This window comes from Penicillium canescens, assembly GCF_028828765.1.
Source record: "Penicillium canescens strain IBT 15451 chromosome Unknown utg000006l_segment0_segment0, whole genome shotgun sequence".
NCBI lineage: Eukaryota > Fungi > Ascomycota > Eurotiomycetes > Eurotiales > Aspergillaceae > Penicillium > Penicillium canescens.
The window spans coordinates 989726-1003998 of NW_026703968.1; the positions used below are offsets into that span (position 1 = coordinate 989726).

The following is a 14273-nucleotide window of genomic DNA, read 5'->3' on the forward strand; positions in this document are numbered from 1 at the left end:
GTGCCTTGCACCCCTCTCAGTTGTGATTTCATCGCGCAGCGTCATTTGCCCCACCATCCCACCTTGGGATGTGGCACTATCCAGGTACCTCCCTTTATTATGGTTGGGCCATACTAAATTCAAGTACCCGGCAATTGATCTGGTTCTGGTTCATGACACACCCCTCCATCTAAATACCGCGCCGCCGCCACTCTTCACTCTCCTTTTCTTTCTATCCATCAATACCTCTCTTGATTACTTTACACAATGTCTTCTTCTCTCGAACAGCTCAAGGCCACTGGCACCGTTGTCGTTTGCGACTCTGGTAAGCTCCCCACCCTCCGCTTACACGCATGGAACACAGCTAACAAATTCTCTAGGTGACTTCGCCAGTATGTATCCCGGAAATTGCCCGCAAATTGATTTCCGCAATAATGAATGGTGAGCTAATATGACACAGCCATTGGCAAGTACAAGCCCGAGGATGCCACCACCAACCCCTCCCTGATCCTGGCTGCTTCCAAGAAGCCCGAGTACGCCGCCCTCATCGACACTGCCATTGCCTACGGTAAGCAGAAGGGCGGCACCCTCGATGAGCAGGTTGAGGCCACCCTTGACCGCCTCCTCGTCGAGTTCGGCAAGGAGATCCTCAAGATCATCCCCGGCAAGGTCTCCACCGAGGTCGACGCCAAGCTGTCCTTCGACACCCAGGGCTCCATCAACAAGGCCCTCGAGATCATCAAGGTATGTTGAATAGCATCAAATGGATTGAAATACCCGACTAATCCGGAAATAGCTCTACGAGGAGAACGGTATTTCCAAGGACCGCATCCTGATTAAGATTGCCTCCACCTACGAGGGTATCAAGGCCGCCCACATCCTGCAGTCCCAGCACGGCATCAACTGCAACCTGACCCTCATGTTCTCCCTGGTCCAGGCCATCGCCGCCGCCGAGGCCGGTGCCTTCCTCATCTCTCCCTTCGTCGGCCGTATCCTTGACTGGTACAAGGCCGCTCACAAGCGCGACTACACCGCCCAGGAAGACCCCGGTGTCAAGTCCGTCCAGGACATCTTCAACTACTACAAGAAGTTCGGCTACAACACCATCGTCATGGGTGCCTCTTTCCGTAACGTCGGCGAGATCACCGAGCTGGCTGGTTGTGACTACCTGACCATTGCCCCCGCCCTCCTGGAGGAGCTCTACAACTCCACCGACGCTGTGCCCCAGAAGCTCAACGCTGCTGATGCCCACAATTTGGACATTCAGAAGCGCGAATACCTTAACGATGAGGCTTCCTTCCGCTTCGACTTCAACGAGCAGGCCATGGGTGTTGAGAAGCTCCGTGAGGGTATCTCCAAGTTCGCCGCTGACGCCGTTACCCTCAAGCAGCTCCTTGCCCAGAAGATCCAGGCTTAAAAGGCTATGATTTTATGTTTTAAATTTTTTGTAAATTGGCGATCCCCCCAAAATTGGAATCGGTAGATACGAATTGATGAACTTCTGCTCCGGATTCGGTGTCTTTTCAGTAGGAGCGTAGGAGTCCGGCTCAATAAGCAATTTGATCTGGCCGGGTCGGCTTATTCAGAGTTGACCCCGCACAGGTAAGATTTCACAAGTTGATACCGCCGTGTCACTTATGAGCCAGGACTGATATTCCTGGTTTTAATACCCGAGGCTATGTATCAATTGATGATAGGTTCCGGTGTTTTCACTGGGTTTGCGGACAACTCATCGTGGGACCTATGTGAAACATAAAATCCTGACAAGTACATCTTTTGTAGAGAATATTCCACGATGGAGGCCAGAGCTCCAAGCTCGGAGGGGTACCGGTACAAGCGGTACCAACGAAACCTCCACTAGTAACGAAGTACCCGTACTTCGAGGCGGTATAGTTCCATTATGTCATTCCACCTCGTTCCGGCTCGCTCCCGCTTGGGAAGGTGGGGGATCTTTCGTTGTATTTGGTACCCGGTACCAGCTCTTTCAGTGTTTGTTGCTAGGTAATCGAAGTACCCAGTACTTTCCGGAAGTACAATACAGAGTAGAGTCACGTCAACATCATCCGCTTATTATTCCGCCCGTCGCCTCCTGTCTCCTTCTCTCTTCTCTTCTCTATTATATCCAGATACTCAATTCTTCTATCTTCTATCCAAAACATCTCAAAATCTATCAAAATGGTTAAGGCTGGTAAGTCCACTTTTGATCAACCAAACATATCACAGCTCTCCAAAGGTCCCCTGGGACCTTGAGCAAATTTGAGCACCTTGTGATCCTGAGCTCCCACTCCGAGCCTATCGGCTTAGTTCCTCTGCCACATCCAGCTGTAATCTGCAACGTCCCTGTTGAATCTCACAGCTTATTTGTTGATTTCGTGCGATTTGCTTCTGGGTGGGAGCTTGGGAGATCGGGACCAGCTTCCTGGCCTTCGATCGACCTTCTAGAATATGACATTGACCGTTTATATCTGCAGTTGCTGTCCTCCGTGGTGACGCCAAGGTCGCTGGCACCGTCACCTTTGAGCAGGCTGACGAGAGCGCCCCTACCACCATCTCCTGGAACATCACCGGCAACGACGCCAACGCCGAGCGTGCTTTCCACGTTCACCAGTTCGGTGACAACACCAACGGCTGCACCTCCGCTGGCCCTCACTGTATGCTATTTCCGACAAGCCCAGAACTGAATATCGAATATACTAACTGCTGCTAGTCAACCCCTTCGGCAAGCCCCACGGTGCTCCCACTGATGCTGACCGTCACGTCGGTGACCTTGGCAACTTCAAGACCGATGCTGAGGGTAACGCCAACGGTGCCATGCAGGACAAGCTCGTCAAGCTGATTGGCGCCGAGTCCGTCCTGGGCGTAAGTGAACCCTGCATATCACGCAATTGAGGGTGCAAATCACTGATATCTCTTTCTAGCGCACTCTCGTCGTCCACGCCGGTACTGATGACCTCGGCAGGGGTGGCAACGAGGAGTCCAAGAAGACCGGTAACGCTGGTCTCCGCCCCGCCTGTGGTAAGTTGGGATCTAGGGTGTCGTAAATTGAATTAATGCTAATGAATTGCTTAGGTGTCATCGGTATTGCCGCTTAAATGCGCAGTTCTCCTTTATGATTTTCGGACTTGATATCCCCCCTGAAATTGAATTTTGGGTGAAAAGTTCGGGTAGTTCCTGGCTGGATACATGAATGAATGATATTTTTTTACCATGTGTGCTTGGTTCTAGACTGATCTCGCCGTACATGTATACGGAGAAGTCGTAGCTATCGAAGGTGTAGAAGCTTCGAGCGGCCACTGACCGCTTTCCCCCACAAGTCTAAACACCGGCCACGTTTCCCCTCAGGACTTCTCTAAGCTATTCTCAACTCCTTCCTTCTGCTTTGTGTTAACTTTTCTTCTCTTGAATTTGTCCATTTCATCTGATTTGTCCATTTGTTGGGAAGTGGTGTCTGATTTCCAGCATGCCTTTCGAAGCCCGGGTCAAGTCTGTCCTGTCCGGCGACACGGTTGTGCTGTCGCATGTCACCAATCCCTCACAAGAACGCATCCTGAGTTTGGCCTATGTGTCTGCTCCTCGGTTAAGGAGAGAAGGTGATGAGGTGGGTGACTGATCTACATAAATTGTGCTCAATTGCAAACGGATTGCCATGTTTTGGTTTGCTTGCGCGGTTCCTTTCCTGGTGCCTTTTTTTAGTCGCCATTGACGACATAGATTTGCATTGAGGAAAGTCAGAATGAACTGAACTAATATATTTGTCAAATATAGGCATACGCATTCCAATCCCGTGAATTCCTCCGTGAACTCCTTGTCGGCAAGGTGATCCAATTCCACGTCGTCTACACCATCCCCACTGGTGCCAAGCGCGAGTACGGTACTATTAAACTGCCCGGTTTCGACGCTTCATTGCCCGATATCAGTGTGCAAGAAGGCTGGACGCGTGTCCGTGAGGAAGCAGGCAAGCGCAGTGATGAATCTGAGGAGACGATTGCTCTGCTTGAGCGCCTGCGTGCCCTAGAGTCACTCGCTCAGGGTGAAGGCAAGGGAACCTGGGGTGCCGACAATGGTGTGATCGAGACCAGCTATGAATTGACTGGTGCTCGTGAGTTGGTTAGACAAAAGTCCGGTCAACAGCTAGAGGGTATTATTGAGAAGGTCCTGAACGGTGACCGACTTGTGCTGCGCCTGCTTCTTTCCCCGACTGAGCATGTTCAGACTGTGGTTGCGGTTGCTGGTGTTCGCACCCCGTCTGCTAAGCGGATCACAGAGGGCAAGGAGACGGCCGCAGAGCCGTTTGGTGATGAAGCACAGCAGTTTGTTGAATCCCGCTTGTTGCAGCGCAAGGTCAAGGTTTCCCTGCTTGGTGTGACACCGCAGGGACAGTTGGTCGCTACTGTCCTGCACCCGAATGGAAACATTTCTCGATTCCTTCTTGAGGCTGGTCTCGCCCGCTGCCAGGATCACCACTCTACCCTTCTGGGTCCCGATATGGCTCTTCTCCGCCAGGCAGAGCTGGAGGCCAAGGCTGGCCGCAAAGGATTGTTCGTTGGACACACTGGTCCCACTACTGCTGGTGCCTCTGCCGAGGACTACATTGTCACCCGTGTGCTGAACGCCGATACTCTCTTTATCCGCAACAAGGCTGGTAAGGAGAAGAAGGTCAGTCTCGCCAGTATCCGTCAGCCCAAGCCCTCCGACCCCAAGCAGGCTCCCTTTGCTGCTGAGGCCAAAGAGTACCTGCGTAAGCGGGTTATCGCTAAGCACGTCAAGGTCACTGTAAACGGCAAGAAGCCCGCCAATGAAGGCTACGAGGAGCGTGAGGTCGCTACTGTTGTTCAGGGCAACACCAACGTTGGACTTGCCCTTGTGGAAGCTGGTTATTCCTCTGTCATCCGCCACCGCATGGATGACGCTGATCGTTCCCCCGACTACGATGCCCTGCTTGCCGCTGAGGCTGATGCCCAGAAGGAAGGCCGTGGAATGTGGTCTTCCAAGCCTCCCAAGGCCAAGCAATACCAGGACTACTCAGAGAGCGTGCAAAAGGCCAAGCTGGAGCTTGGTATCCTGCAACGCCAGAAACGTGTTCCTGCTGTTGTCGACTTCGTCAAGTCTGGCTCTCGCTTCACTGTTCTTGTTCCCCGTGACAACGCCAAGTTGACCCTCGTCCTTTCCGGTATCCGTGCTCCTCGTTCTGCCCGCGGCCCCAGCGATGCTGGTGAGCCCTTCGGTCAGGAGGCCCACGACCTGGCCAACCGCCGCTGCATGCAACGTGACGTCGAGATCGATGTCGAGACCATTGACAAGGTCGGTGGCTTCATTGGAAGCCTATACGTTAACAAGGAGAACTTCACCAAGGTCCTGCTGGAGGAAGGTCTGGCAACCGTGCACGCATACTCGGCTGAGCAGTCTGGTCACGCCACCGAGTACTTCGCCGCGGAGCAGCGTGCTAAGGATGCCCGCAAGGGTCTCTGGCACGACTACGACCCTGCCAAGGAAGCTGCTGATGCCGAAGAAGCCGCCGAGGCTGCCAATGGCACCGGCACCGGTACTGAGAGCGATGCTGCCCCTACCCAGCGCCGCAAGGACTACCGCGACGTGATGGTCACCTACGTTGACCCGGCCACCGCCAAGCTCAAGATTCAGCAGATTGGCACCGGCACCAACGCCCTCACCGAGCTGATGAGCGCCTTCCGTGCCTTCCACATCAACAAGGCTAATGATACCCCTCTTCCCGGTCCCCCCAAGGCTGGCGACTGGGTCGCCGCCCAATTCACCGAAGACGGCAACTGGTACCGCGCCAAGGTCCGCCGCAATGACCGTGAAAATGAGACCGCCGAGGTGGTCTACATTGACTTCGGAAACTCCGAGTCTCTCCCTTGGGCCAAGCTCCGCCCTCTCACCCAGCCCCAATTCTCCGGCCAGGCCCTCCGCCCCCAGGCCATCGACGCCGTCCTCTCTCTTACGCAGTTCCCCACTTCCGAGGACTACCTCGAGGACGCCGTTGGCTTCGTCGGCGACCAGACCTTCGACCGTCAACTTGTCGCCAATGTCGACCACGTCGACCAGGACGGTACCCTGCACGTCACACTCCTCGACCCCTCCGTCTCCAAGAACCTGGATAACAGCATCAACGCCGACATCATCTCCGAGGGTCTGGCCATGGTGCCTCGCAAGCTGAAGGCTTGGGAGCGTGCTTCCGTCGACACCTTATCCAACCTCCGCGCACTCGAGGACGAGGCGAAGTCCGAGCGCCGCGGAATTTGGGAGTACGGCGACCTGACCGAGGATTAAATTCCTGTACCTACTTTTTACCTCTTGTTTGATTTCACCGCTGTGAGGGGCGACTGTACAAAATAATTGTTGGGGTTGACCCTTCCCTTACCATCCATCCAGCTAACCATGTAAACCATTTCCATATGTGATTCTTTGCTAGGAAATGAATTGTATTGTGTTTCTGTGTTCCACATTACTTTCTAGGCTCGTAGCGAGATCCTTGGTTTGAATATACCAACTCTATAGACTGTTCAAAGACTTTCCCTGGTTGGTCCTTCCGATTAGGTTTTCCGATCTCCGTTGATCTACGTGGTCCATGCCTGCACAGATAGCCCTAATCTAGGCCTGCATCCGAGACATACAGTAGACCCTATGATGTGAGCTTGCTGGAATAAAGTCCTTCATCTGCGTTGGTTGACCTGGTCGCGTAGGGCTTTATATTATGTGGCAGCGGGCTGGGTATATTGTTGGAGAAGATATAAATGTATAGCGTATGCTATTGAGCCGTGCAAGGCGGCTGATTCAGGGGCTCTTCCCTGCGAACCCCTGGGGACTGGGCTTATCTAGATCTGTCTTGGCGTAGATGGAGTACTTTGGGTATTGTCAGTCAAGTTGCAAGAAAATACAAGTATTGTTCATTTATTTCAATAAACAGCTTCTAAAGACGAAGTACTGTAGTACTCTTCATGTTATTCTAAACCCAAGGAATAGAACTATCCGACTTTCAAGTGTAGACATCCAACTCGATATGTCAGATTAATTTTCACCGCCTCTTTCCCTCCGCCACCGATCCCCGTCCAAGTTGATCTCCCCCAAACAACCTAAAAATAATTTTAAAAAAACTACATTAAAAGTCCAGAGACCGATCACCATGCTCTGGGGAAGCAAAACCGCGCAGGCCTCCGGGCCCGACCTCACGCGCACCGAATCCGCCTCAAAGAACGACCCCTCCGCTTCCGCCTCCCAAGCCTCCGGCACCGCATGGCTCTCCGGACACCTGCACCACCTGACCCCTGAGCAGGAAGAAAAGCTGCAGGAGTTCAAGACACTGTGCGCCGAGCGCAAATACTACACTCCTGCTGTGGAACAGGCCGAGGGCGTCGAGGCGAAGACTGCTAGTCATGACGATGCTACTATGCTGTATGTATACCTAGCACTACCCCGTGCAAGGGAAATTGAATGAATACTGATCATTTTCTGGTATTGCAGACGCTTCTTGCGTGCCCGCAAGTTCGACGTTGAGGGTGCGTGGGGTCAATTCAAGGATACTGAGGATTGGCGCAAAGACAATGCTATCGAGGCTCTGTATGAGAACATTGGCGTGGACTCTTATGAGGCTGCCCGGCGGATGGTGGGTTTCTTGGACTACCTGGATTGTCCGCAGGAGGCTATATATTGACTTTTCTCACTACAGTACCCACAATGGACTGGCCGTCGCGATCGCCGCGGAATCCCGGTCTACGTCTTTGAGATCCGTCACCTCGATAACAAGGCCGTCGCCGCTTACAACTCTACCATGACTACCGGTACACCGGAGACACACAAGTCGTCCACTGTCCCAGCGCGCTTGCTGAACCTTTTCGCTTTGTATGAGAACCTTCTCCGGTTCGTGATGCCGCTTTGTTCATCGTTGCAGCGGCCAAACCCGGAGACGCCTATTGTCACTTCTACCAATATTGTGGATGTTAGCGGTGTTGGATTGAAGCAGTTCTGGAACTTGAAGAGCCATATGCAGGATGCCAGTGTTTTGGCCACGGCGCATTACCCCGAAACGCTGGATCGGATCTTCGTATGTCATTCCCCACCGTGATCATTCCAGAGATATGTTTGTCATCACCGAGTTCGACATTCAAGACTGACTTGCTTTAGATTATTGGTGCTCCTGCGTTCTTCCCTACCGTCTGGGGCTGGATCAAGCGCTGGTTCGACCCAGGCACCACCTCCAAGATCTTTATTCTGTCCGCATCAGAGGTGCAGCCTACTCTTACTTCATTCATGGAACCATCCAGCATTCCCAAGCAGTATGGCGGTGAACTCGACTGGACCTGGGGCGAGATGCCCAACCTGGACGAGCCCGCCCGTGAACTCCTCCAGGGTCTTGAGCAGGATCAAGTCGAAGGCGAAAAGAGAAAAGACATCCTCAAGGGACCCATTCTGTTCGAGGGTGATCACCTGAAGGTGTTGGGCACAGTCGATGGAAAGGACCGGAGAGAAACCATCCCCGTCCCGAAGTCGCAGGTGTTCTCTGAGCCAAAGGCCCCCGCCAAGTCCACAGACTCGGAGGCAAAGACCGACGAACCCACTGAGACTAAGCCCGAAGACGAGAAGGCTGTTGATAACGTGGCGATAAAGGTTAATCAGCTGTCCGTCGACGAGACTCAGACTGCTGCTGCATAGAGCATATAGAAAGGCAGCAGGATTGGGAGTGTGGTTAGGGCTAGGGATTTGGAAATGGCACAAGACGATGCAGATCACATTACCGAGGCTTGTTGCTTTGTTGGTAAATGATGTGTCTTCTGGAATATACGTCTGCCTGGATTGTGTGATTGATCGTCTTCCAAATGGGAGTTGCATGTGCACTTATCTATTGCCTACTGCATGGAAAGTGAGTGGTTTGTGGGGACACCACTGTTCTCTTCTCTCGTGTTTCTCAACGTTCTTTGCCTTCTTTTCTTTGGCTGTTTCCCTGCCCGTTCTCCATATGTGGATCTATCATGTGGAAATGTCCGTTACAGGCTTCCAGACTTGCAGTCTTACTGTACAAGGTTGCATGGTTTGTGTTTTGTTACTTTTCTTTCCTAGTTCTTTGATCATTTCGGGGCTTCTTTTCTTTCATTTTATTTACATTCGCATGTTGATATCCCCGTACACGAATAGTTGAGGCGGTTGTTGATACATAGAGCATCTTCTTTTCTCTTACATTGCCATGGTGTATTTAGACATCCTGTTTCATACCGCAGAATGAACTCAATGAAATTCGGATCCGAGTATGTAGATCTGGAATATTTTGATCAATAATCTGTTTATTGCAGTTTAACCGACCCCTTGTGAAACTAAGATTAGATCGTCATCTGATAAACTATCATGAAACGAAGTGTCTAGAATCCTCATTTTTCGGTGTTTATCCAGTCTTCGACCAATTAGGAGCGCTGATCACATGACTCAGGGGCACGTTATGCAGGCGACGTCGCACTGCATCATGACATCTATAAAAACTACATGTATACATGTACACGTTCTCTACCCAGACTATGATACAATCAGGAGTCATAGGCATCCTATGCCATGAACCTATGATGCAATGATACTCCGACCCCAGAGACAGATCGTCCCCTGCCAGGTAACCGAGTTGAGCCCAAGCGCGAACTAGCGCAGGGAAACAGTCAGATTGTTGGGGGATCACACCTAGACGAGCAACGATCGACATCATGTTCAAACGAAGCCAAAAGTCCGAGGCTCATTTTTGCGGAGTGAGAAGATGTGGGTATCCTTCACATGTGCCGAGCGCCAGTCGCCGAACAACTGGGGGGATCGACAATGAGCCAAATCATTTATAAAAATCCACCCGCTGCCTCAATCGTGGGGTTTCGAGTGCAAATTTTGATACGTGATACGGAATAGTCATGGAACGCAATCCAAAGGACTCTATGAAGTCCACCTGGCGGCAACTCGCCCGTTCAGAGTGGACTCTCTTCCACTGGTTCTACGAACTACTTGGCATCCACCCCGAACATCTCGACAAAAACGTCCCAGTCCATCTGAAAGAGGACGCAGTCCCATACGTCCCAGACTGGTCGATGCACCGCTGGGTCCTCACGCACGCCGTGATCCCCCTGCTCATCCACCACGCCTACGTGGTAATCACCGGCCACAACCTCAGCGCCTGGGGCGCTTTCATCCTATACAGCCTAGCCTTCAAAGGCATCGCCATCCACGAGCTCCATGTCCTCCGCCGCCTAGGCCATCAACACGGCTTCCTAGACGGCGACAAGCACGCCCGCGATGGTGTCCCAGACGTCGGCGTCGCAAAGGTCGTCCGCTCGTTAATGTCAACCTCGACCTTCCGCCCTATGTTCACAGTCTTCCTAGCCTACCGCTCAACGCACGAACCATCAACCATGAGCTTCGCCTGGCTACCCCTTGAAGTCGGTCTCTACGGTATCATCCTCGACTTCTGGTTCTACTGGTACCACCGTTTAATGCACGACGTCGGCGCGCTATGGAAATACCACCGCACCCACCACCTTACCAAGCACCCGAACCCACTCCTCACTCTGTACGCCGATACCGAGCAGGAGTTCTTCGATATTCTCGGTATCCCTGTGATGACCTACTTCACCATGCGGCTCATGGGTATGCCCATGGGTTTCTACGAGTGGTGGGTCTGCCACCAGTATGTCGTGTTCGCCGAGTTGGCGGGCCACAGTGGTCTACGTGTGCATGCTACCCCGCCTTCAACGCTTAGCTTTGTGCTGCGCTGGTTTGATGCTGAGCTTGTGATTGAGGATCATGACTTACATCATCGGAAGGGCTGGAAAAAGAGTCATAACTATGGCAAGCAGACGAGGCTTTGGGACCGGGTTTTCGGTACTTGTACTGACCGGATTGAGTCGGTTGAGCATAATATTGATTATGTCAACGCTTCGCCTATGCCGTTGTATTGATTAGGATGTTGGCTTTTTGTTTTTGGTTTGTTTCTTTGGCGTGGAAAAAGGCTTTGATTATAAATTCTGTATAGTTGTGGAGGATTGATGCTGCTTTTCTGTTTCTTTTTTATACTTTGATACCATTTTAGATATTCTGGACATACTGTCTACGACTGAATGAATACTCTCTTTTTATTCGCTCGGGTTTCATGACCAACTGTCGCAAAGTGTATCTTTGCCAATCCCTTGATGCAGGGAAGCTAGTCTATTTTATAGATTTGCGTACAAAGAAGGGTAAACAAACACTGAAATTTCAGGCATCAAATCAACCAAGAAACTTCACAGGTACTTGAAAAATACGTCAGAATATTCAAATGAACATTGGAAACCGGGGCTTTGGGGTCGGAAGTTGTGAAGATCTGATACTAGGCTGAATGGGGCGTTCCGTATTCCATGCCCCGTGACATCCACATCGAGGCTGGGTCAGCACTGCCCTTTCCCTTGGATGTCTCTAGCGTCTGATATCTGGAATTGTCGGGTTTGCTGGTTATAAAAACCCGAGGAGCCTCCTACATACTCCAAGCCACGTCCACCATCAAAAACCGACCCCACAATCACCATGCTGGAGCATTCAAGCAAGTTGGAATTCACCCAGTACGAAATCGCCGGTGGTAATTGGAACTCTGAATACCAAATCAGGACCGACGACTCAACCATCTACCACGTCCAAAACTCAACTTCCACGCCAGACAAACCAGAACTTACTTTCTACGCCGGAACGAACACCAATGGTCCAGTCGTGGGAACCGGCAAATTCATTCGCTTCTCATCAGACGTCAAGATCAATCTAGGTGATCCAAGCCATCCGGACAAGACAACATGCACTACCACTCTAAGCAAGAAGGGTTTCCTCTCAACCCGCCACACCTTCCAAATGGATCTCCACGGCGAAAAGCGTACTTTCACTTGGAAGAACACTGAATCCCATGAGAGCTTCGGTCCCACTGGGAGCCACAAGATGGTTGACGAACAGAACCAGGTTCTAGCGGTTCTGTCACCTGGTGGTGGTCGCGTACAGAAAGATGGGTACGTGAATGTTTATGCATTCTGGGGTGAGAGCTTTGATTTGATGGTTCTTGTTACAGCGCTGGTTCTTAGGGAAAAGACCAGGCGGGAGAAGGGTGAAAGTTCGTATATTGCGGGTGGTGGTGGCCTAGCTACGTCTACGTTTTGAAGGGATAAGTTATCATAATTTGAAGTACGTTTTACGATACCTTTTATAGTAGACCTCGGTGTCACTACTCTTTCTCTATGATAGTTAGGTCCCTAGTGGTCCGTTTACTTTGGCATATCTAGTATTTAGTACACTGCCGTCATGGTTTGATATTTTTAAAGGGCTATGTTAAATCGACCGCCGCTTTATGATAAACGGACCGGCTTACTATCTTAGAGAAAGCGTAGTATCTACGTTACCAATACCTACGGTACGAATTCGCCATATTAAAATCATAGTAAGCCGTTATTAAATCCAAAGTAAGTCCATAGAATGTGCTCGAGTATCATGTCTTTAAGCTCTTATCCTAAATAAGTTCGGTGATTCGCTCTGTCATGTTTACATTTTACGTTTACTCTAAAGTACTGATGATGTATATTTATAAAAAAAATGCGTTTGAGAACTAATATCAATCTAGCACAACGCGAATAATACCCAATTAACATTGTGGCAAGATATTGCCATGAATCTAAGGAAATAATCTAAGTTAACTTATAACTTGTCAGCAAAGTTAGCAATATTAAAAGAGATGAGAATTTTCAAACGTTCTCAATATCGAACCGCAGGTTTAGCTGTTTTCGTTTCACGTTGAAGAATGTGATTTTAGCAATTCGCTTGACACCTTGGCCATACGCACCTAGAATGAAATATGCGACAACCTTGCCAAGTCGCGTACCCAGCAAGGCATTGAACTCCGGCGATGGAGGCATCCAGACTCCCGTAGGCCACTTTCCATGGTCATCATCGCTTGGATATGGAAGCCGATGAGTGTCGCAAAATTGTCGTGATACACTCTACTGTGTCCTCGTTCTGGACATCGGTCAGAAATACGTACCGCAAGTCACTCAGTGAGGAGTAGTTTTCATAGATCGCCTTGGTCAGTTCGGAAATCCATGGAGCGGTTGAGTCACTTTCTCTCCTGATACATTCAATGATCATCACTCCTGGACCAATGTGCCCGGACCAGTGGGCCCATGGGAGTTCGTTCTTGTGAAGTGAAAGGAATTGATAGACAGAATCTGCGTCTTCTACTGAAGTCTCGACTGGTAGACCCAGACTGGCGACCCAGTTAGATTGTGTCAGGCTCAAACATGTCGTTTTGTTATATATGAAATATTTTGACGGCGGCAGATTTGCCATGGTAACCGTGGTCTTAGGGATAGGACATCCGGGTTCATTGGCGTTATTCAACCATTTTCCCAACTTTTCCCCCTTCCGGTCCCACTTAGGGTAACTTGGAGTCATTGAGATGTTGCCGATTTAACGATTTGTTGATGTAACTTGTTTTCGTGTTCAGCTATAGGGTGGTTCCGGCTACCTTAAATAGCTTTACTTGCGACATGGCAGCGAGGGACTTGACAGTACTATCAAAGAGACAATGGGATTATGCAAATAATGAGATAAAAGAGATACTCGATGAAAGCCCATTCTACAATTAAAGGGACCAAAAAGCCAAGGGTCAAAATCATCTCAGACAAAGAGTGAAAGAGGTCTTGAGTGGCTAACACCTCGAGACTGGGGTTAGATCAAATGGTTCACGGAAATGGACAGCACAGTGGTGCTGGCCAGGTAGGAAGCTTCTATTTGGTTGTCCCCGGAGCTTCCTCAGCTCTTGACAATCTCCGTTCGTCTGCTCTTTCGATAGGTAGTCGAAGACTTCACCACCAGCCGCCTTGCGCTTAGCAGCTGTCTTGCTGACCGTGACTGTCTCGCCATACCAGACTTTCCAGTCCCCTGTGCATCGACCATGGTGTTTGCGCTTTTGACTTATCCAGAATTCTTTCTATCTCGCCACTACTTCTCCTGCATCCGACCACCATCATCAGTGAATCCGGTCTTTCCGCTGATGACACGGTAAACAATCGTTCAATTCATGCGGTGTCATGGTTGGATACACATCTTTGTTGGTATCGAAGATTACAAGCCAGTGATTGAGTCTGACCTTGTCGAGGGAGGAGCCTGCGGCGCTCATCCAAATTTCCTGGTTGCGACTGGTTTGCTGGTCGGGGACTTCAAGTCAGACGAATGCCCTGATATTGTCCACCCTATGTCGCCAACTGAGGGTGGCAGATAGAGACTTGAAGAACCGGGAGCGAGCTTTGCCA

The 14273-nt window shown here is 50.7% G+C and overlaps 8 protein-coding genes across 8 annotated transcripts; 6 read left to right on the forward strand and 2 right to left on the reverse strand.

The window, feature by feature from the left end:
- Positions 1 to 246: 246 nt before the first annotated feature.
- Positions 247 to 1396, forward strand: N7446_009321 (sedoheptulose-7-phosphate:D-glyceraldehyde-3-phosphate transaldolase TAL1; the record flags this gene model as incomplete). Its single annotated transcript, XM_058518066.1, has 4 exons — positions 247 to 304; positions 360 to 371; positions 440 to 723; positions 776 to 1396. 4 exons carry the CDS (start codon positions 247 to 249, stop codon positions 1394 to 1396), a joined length of 975 nt encoding a protein of 324 aa, XP_058368854.1.
- Positions 1397 to 2048: 652 nt separating this feature from the next.
- On the forward strand, positions 2049 to 3212 carry sod1 (superoxide dismutase SOD1). The gene is given in 6 exon segments (XM_058518067.1): positions 2049 to 2167; positions 2203 to 2436; positions 2451 to 2630; positions 2687 to 2838; positions 2898 to 2994; positions 3049 to 3212. The coding sequence occupies 6 exon segments, from the start codon at positions 2155 to 2157 to the stop codon at positions 3069 to 3071; spliced, it is 699 nt and encodes a 232-aa protein (XP_058368855.1). The 5' UTR covers positions 2049 to 2154; the 3' UTR covers positions 3072 to 3212.
- Positions 3213 to 3439: 227 nt separating this feature from the next.
- N7446_009323 (putative transcription factor (Snd1/p100)) lies at positions 3440 to 6267 on the forward strand (the record flags this gene model as incomplete). Its single annotated transcript, XM_058518068.1, has 2 exons — positions 3440 to 3577; positions 3745 to 6267. The coding sequence occupies 2 exons, from the start codon at positions 3440 to 3442 to the stop codon at positions 6265 to 6267; spliced, it is 2661 nt and encodes an 886-aa protein (XP_058368856.1).
- Positions 6268 to 7084: 817 nt separating this feature from the next.
- Positions 7085 to 9231, forward strand: N7446_009324 (SEC14 family lipid-binding protein). The gene is made up of 4 exons (XM_058518069.1): positions 7085 to 7389; positions 7459 to 7600; positions 7664 to 8038; positions 8119 to 9231. The coding sequence occupies exons 1-4, from the start codon at positions 7121 to 7123 to the stop codon at positions 8644 to 8646; spliced, it is 1314 nt and encodes a 437-aa protein (XP_058368857.1). The 5' UTR covers positions 7085 to 7120; the 3' UTR covers positions 8647 to 9231.
- A 641-nt stretch (positions 9232 to 9872) lies between these two features.
- N7446_009325 (sterol desaturase family protein) lies at positions 9873 to 10913 on the forward strand (the record flags this gene model as incomplete). The annotated part of the gene is made up of 1 exon (XM_058518070.1): positions 9873 to 10913. The coding sequence occupies one exon, from the start codon at positions 9873 to 9875 to the stop codon at positions 10911 to 10913; it is 1041 nt and encodes a 346-aa protein (XP_058368858.1).
- Positions 10914 to 11514: 601 nt separating this feature from the next.
- Positions 11515 to 12129, forward strand: N7446_009326 (uncharacterized protein; the record flags this gene model as incomplete). Its single annotated transcript, XM_058518071.1, has 1 exon — positions 11515 to 12129. The coding sequence occupies one exon, from the start codon at positions 11515 to 11517 to the stop codon at positions 12127 to 12129; it is 615 nt and encodes a 204-aa protein (XP_058368859.1).
- Positions 12130 to 12707: 578 nt separating this feature from the next.
- Positions 12708 to 13413, reverse strand: N7446_009327 (uncharacterized protein; the record flags this gene model as incomplete). Its single annotated transcript, XM_058518072.1, has 2 exons — positions 12708 to 12915; positions 13004 to 13413. 2 exons carry the CDS (start codon positions 13411 to 13413, stop codon positions 12708 to 12710), a joined length of 618 nt encoding a protein of 205 aa, XP_058368860.1.
- Positions 13414 to 13669: 256 nt separating this feature from the next.
- N7446_009328 (uncharacterized protein) lies at positions 13670 to 13917 on the reverse strand (the record flags this gene model as incomplete). Its single annotated transcript, XM_058518073.1, is given in 2 exon segments — positions 13670 to 13872; positions 13887 to 13917. 2 exon segments carry the CDS (start codon positions 13915 to 13917, stop codon positions 13670 to 13672), a joined length of 234 nt encoding a protein of 77 aa, XP_058368861.1.
- Positions 13918 to 14273: the final 356 nt, after the last annotated feature.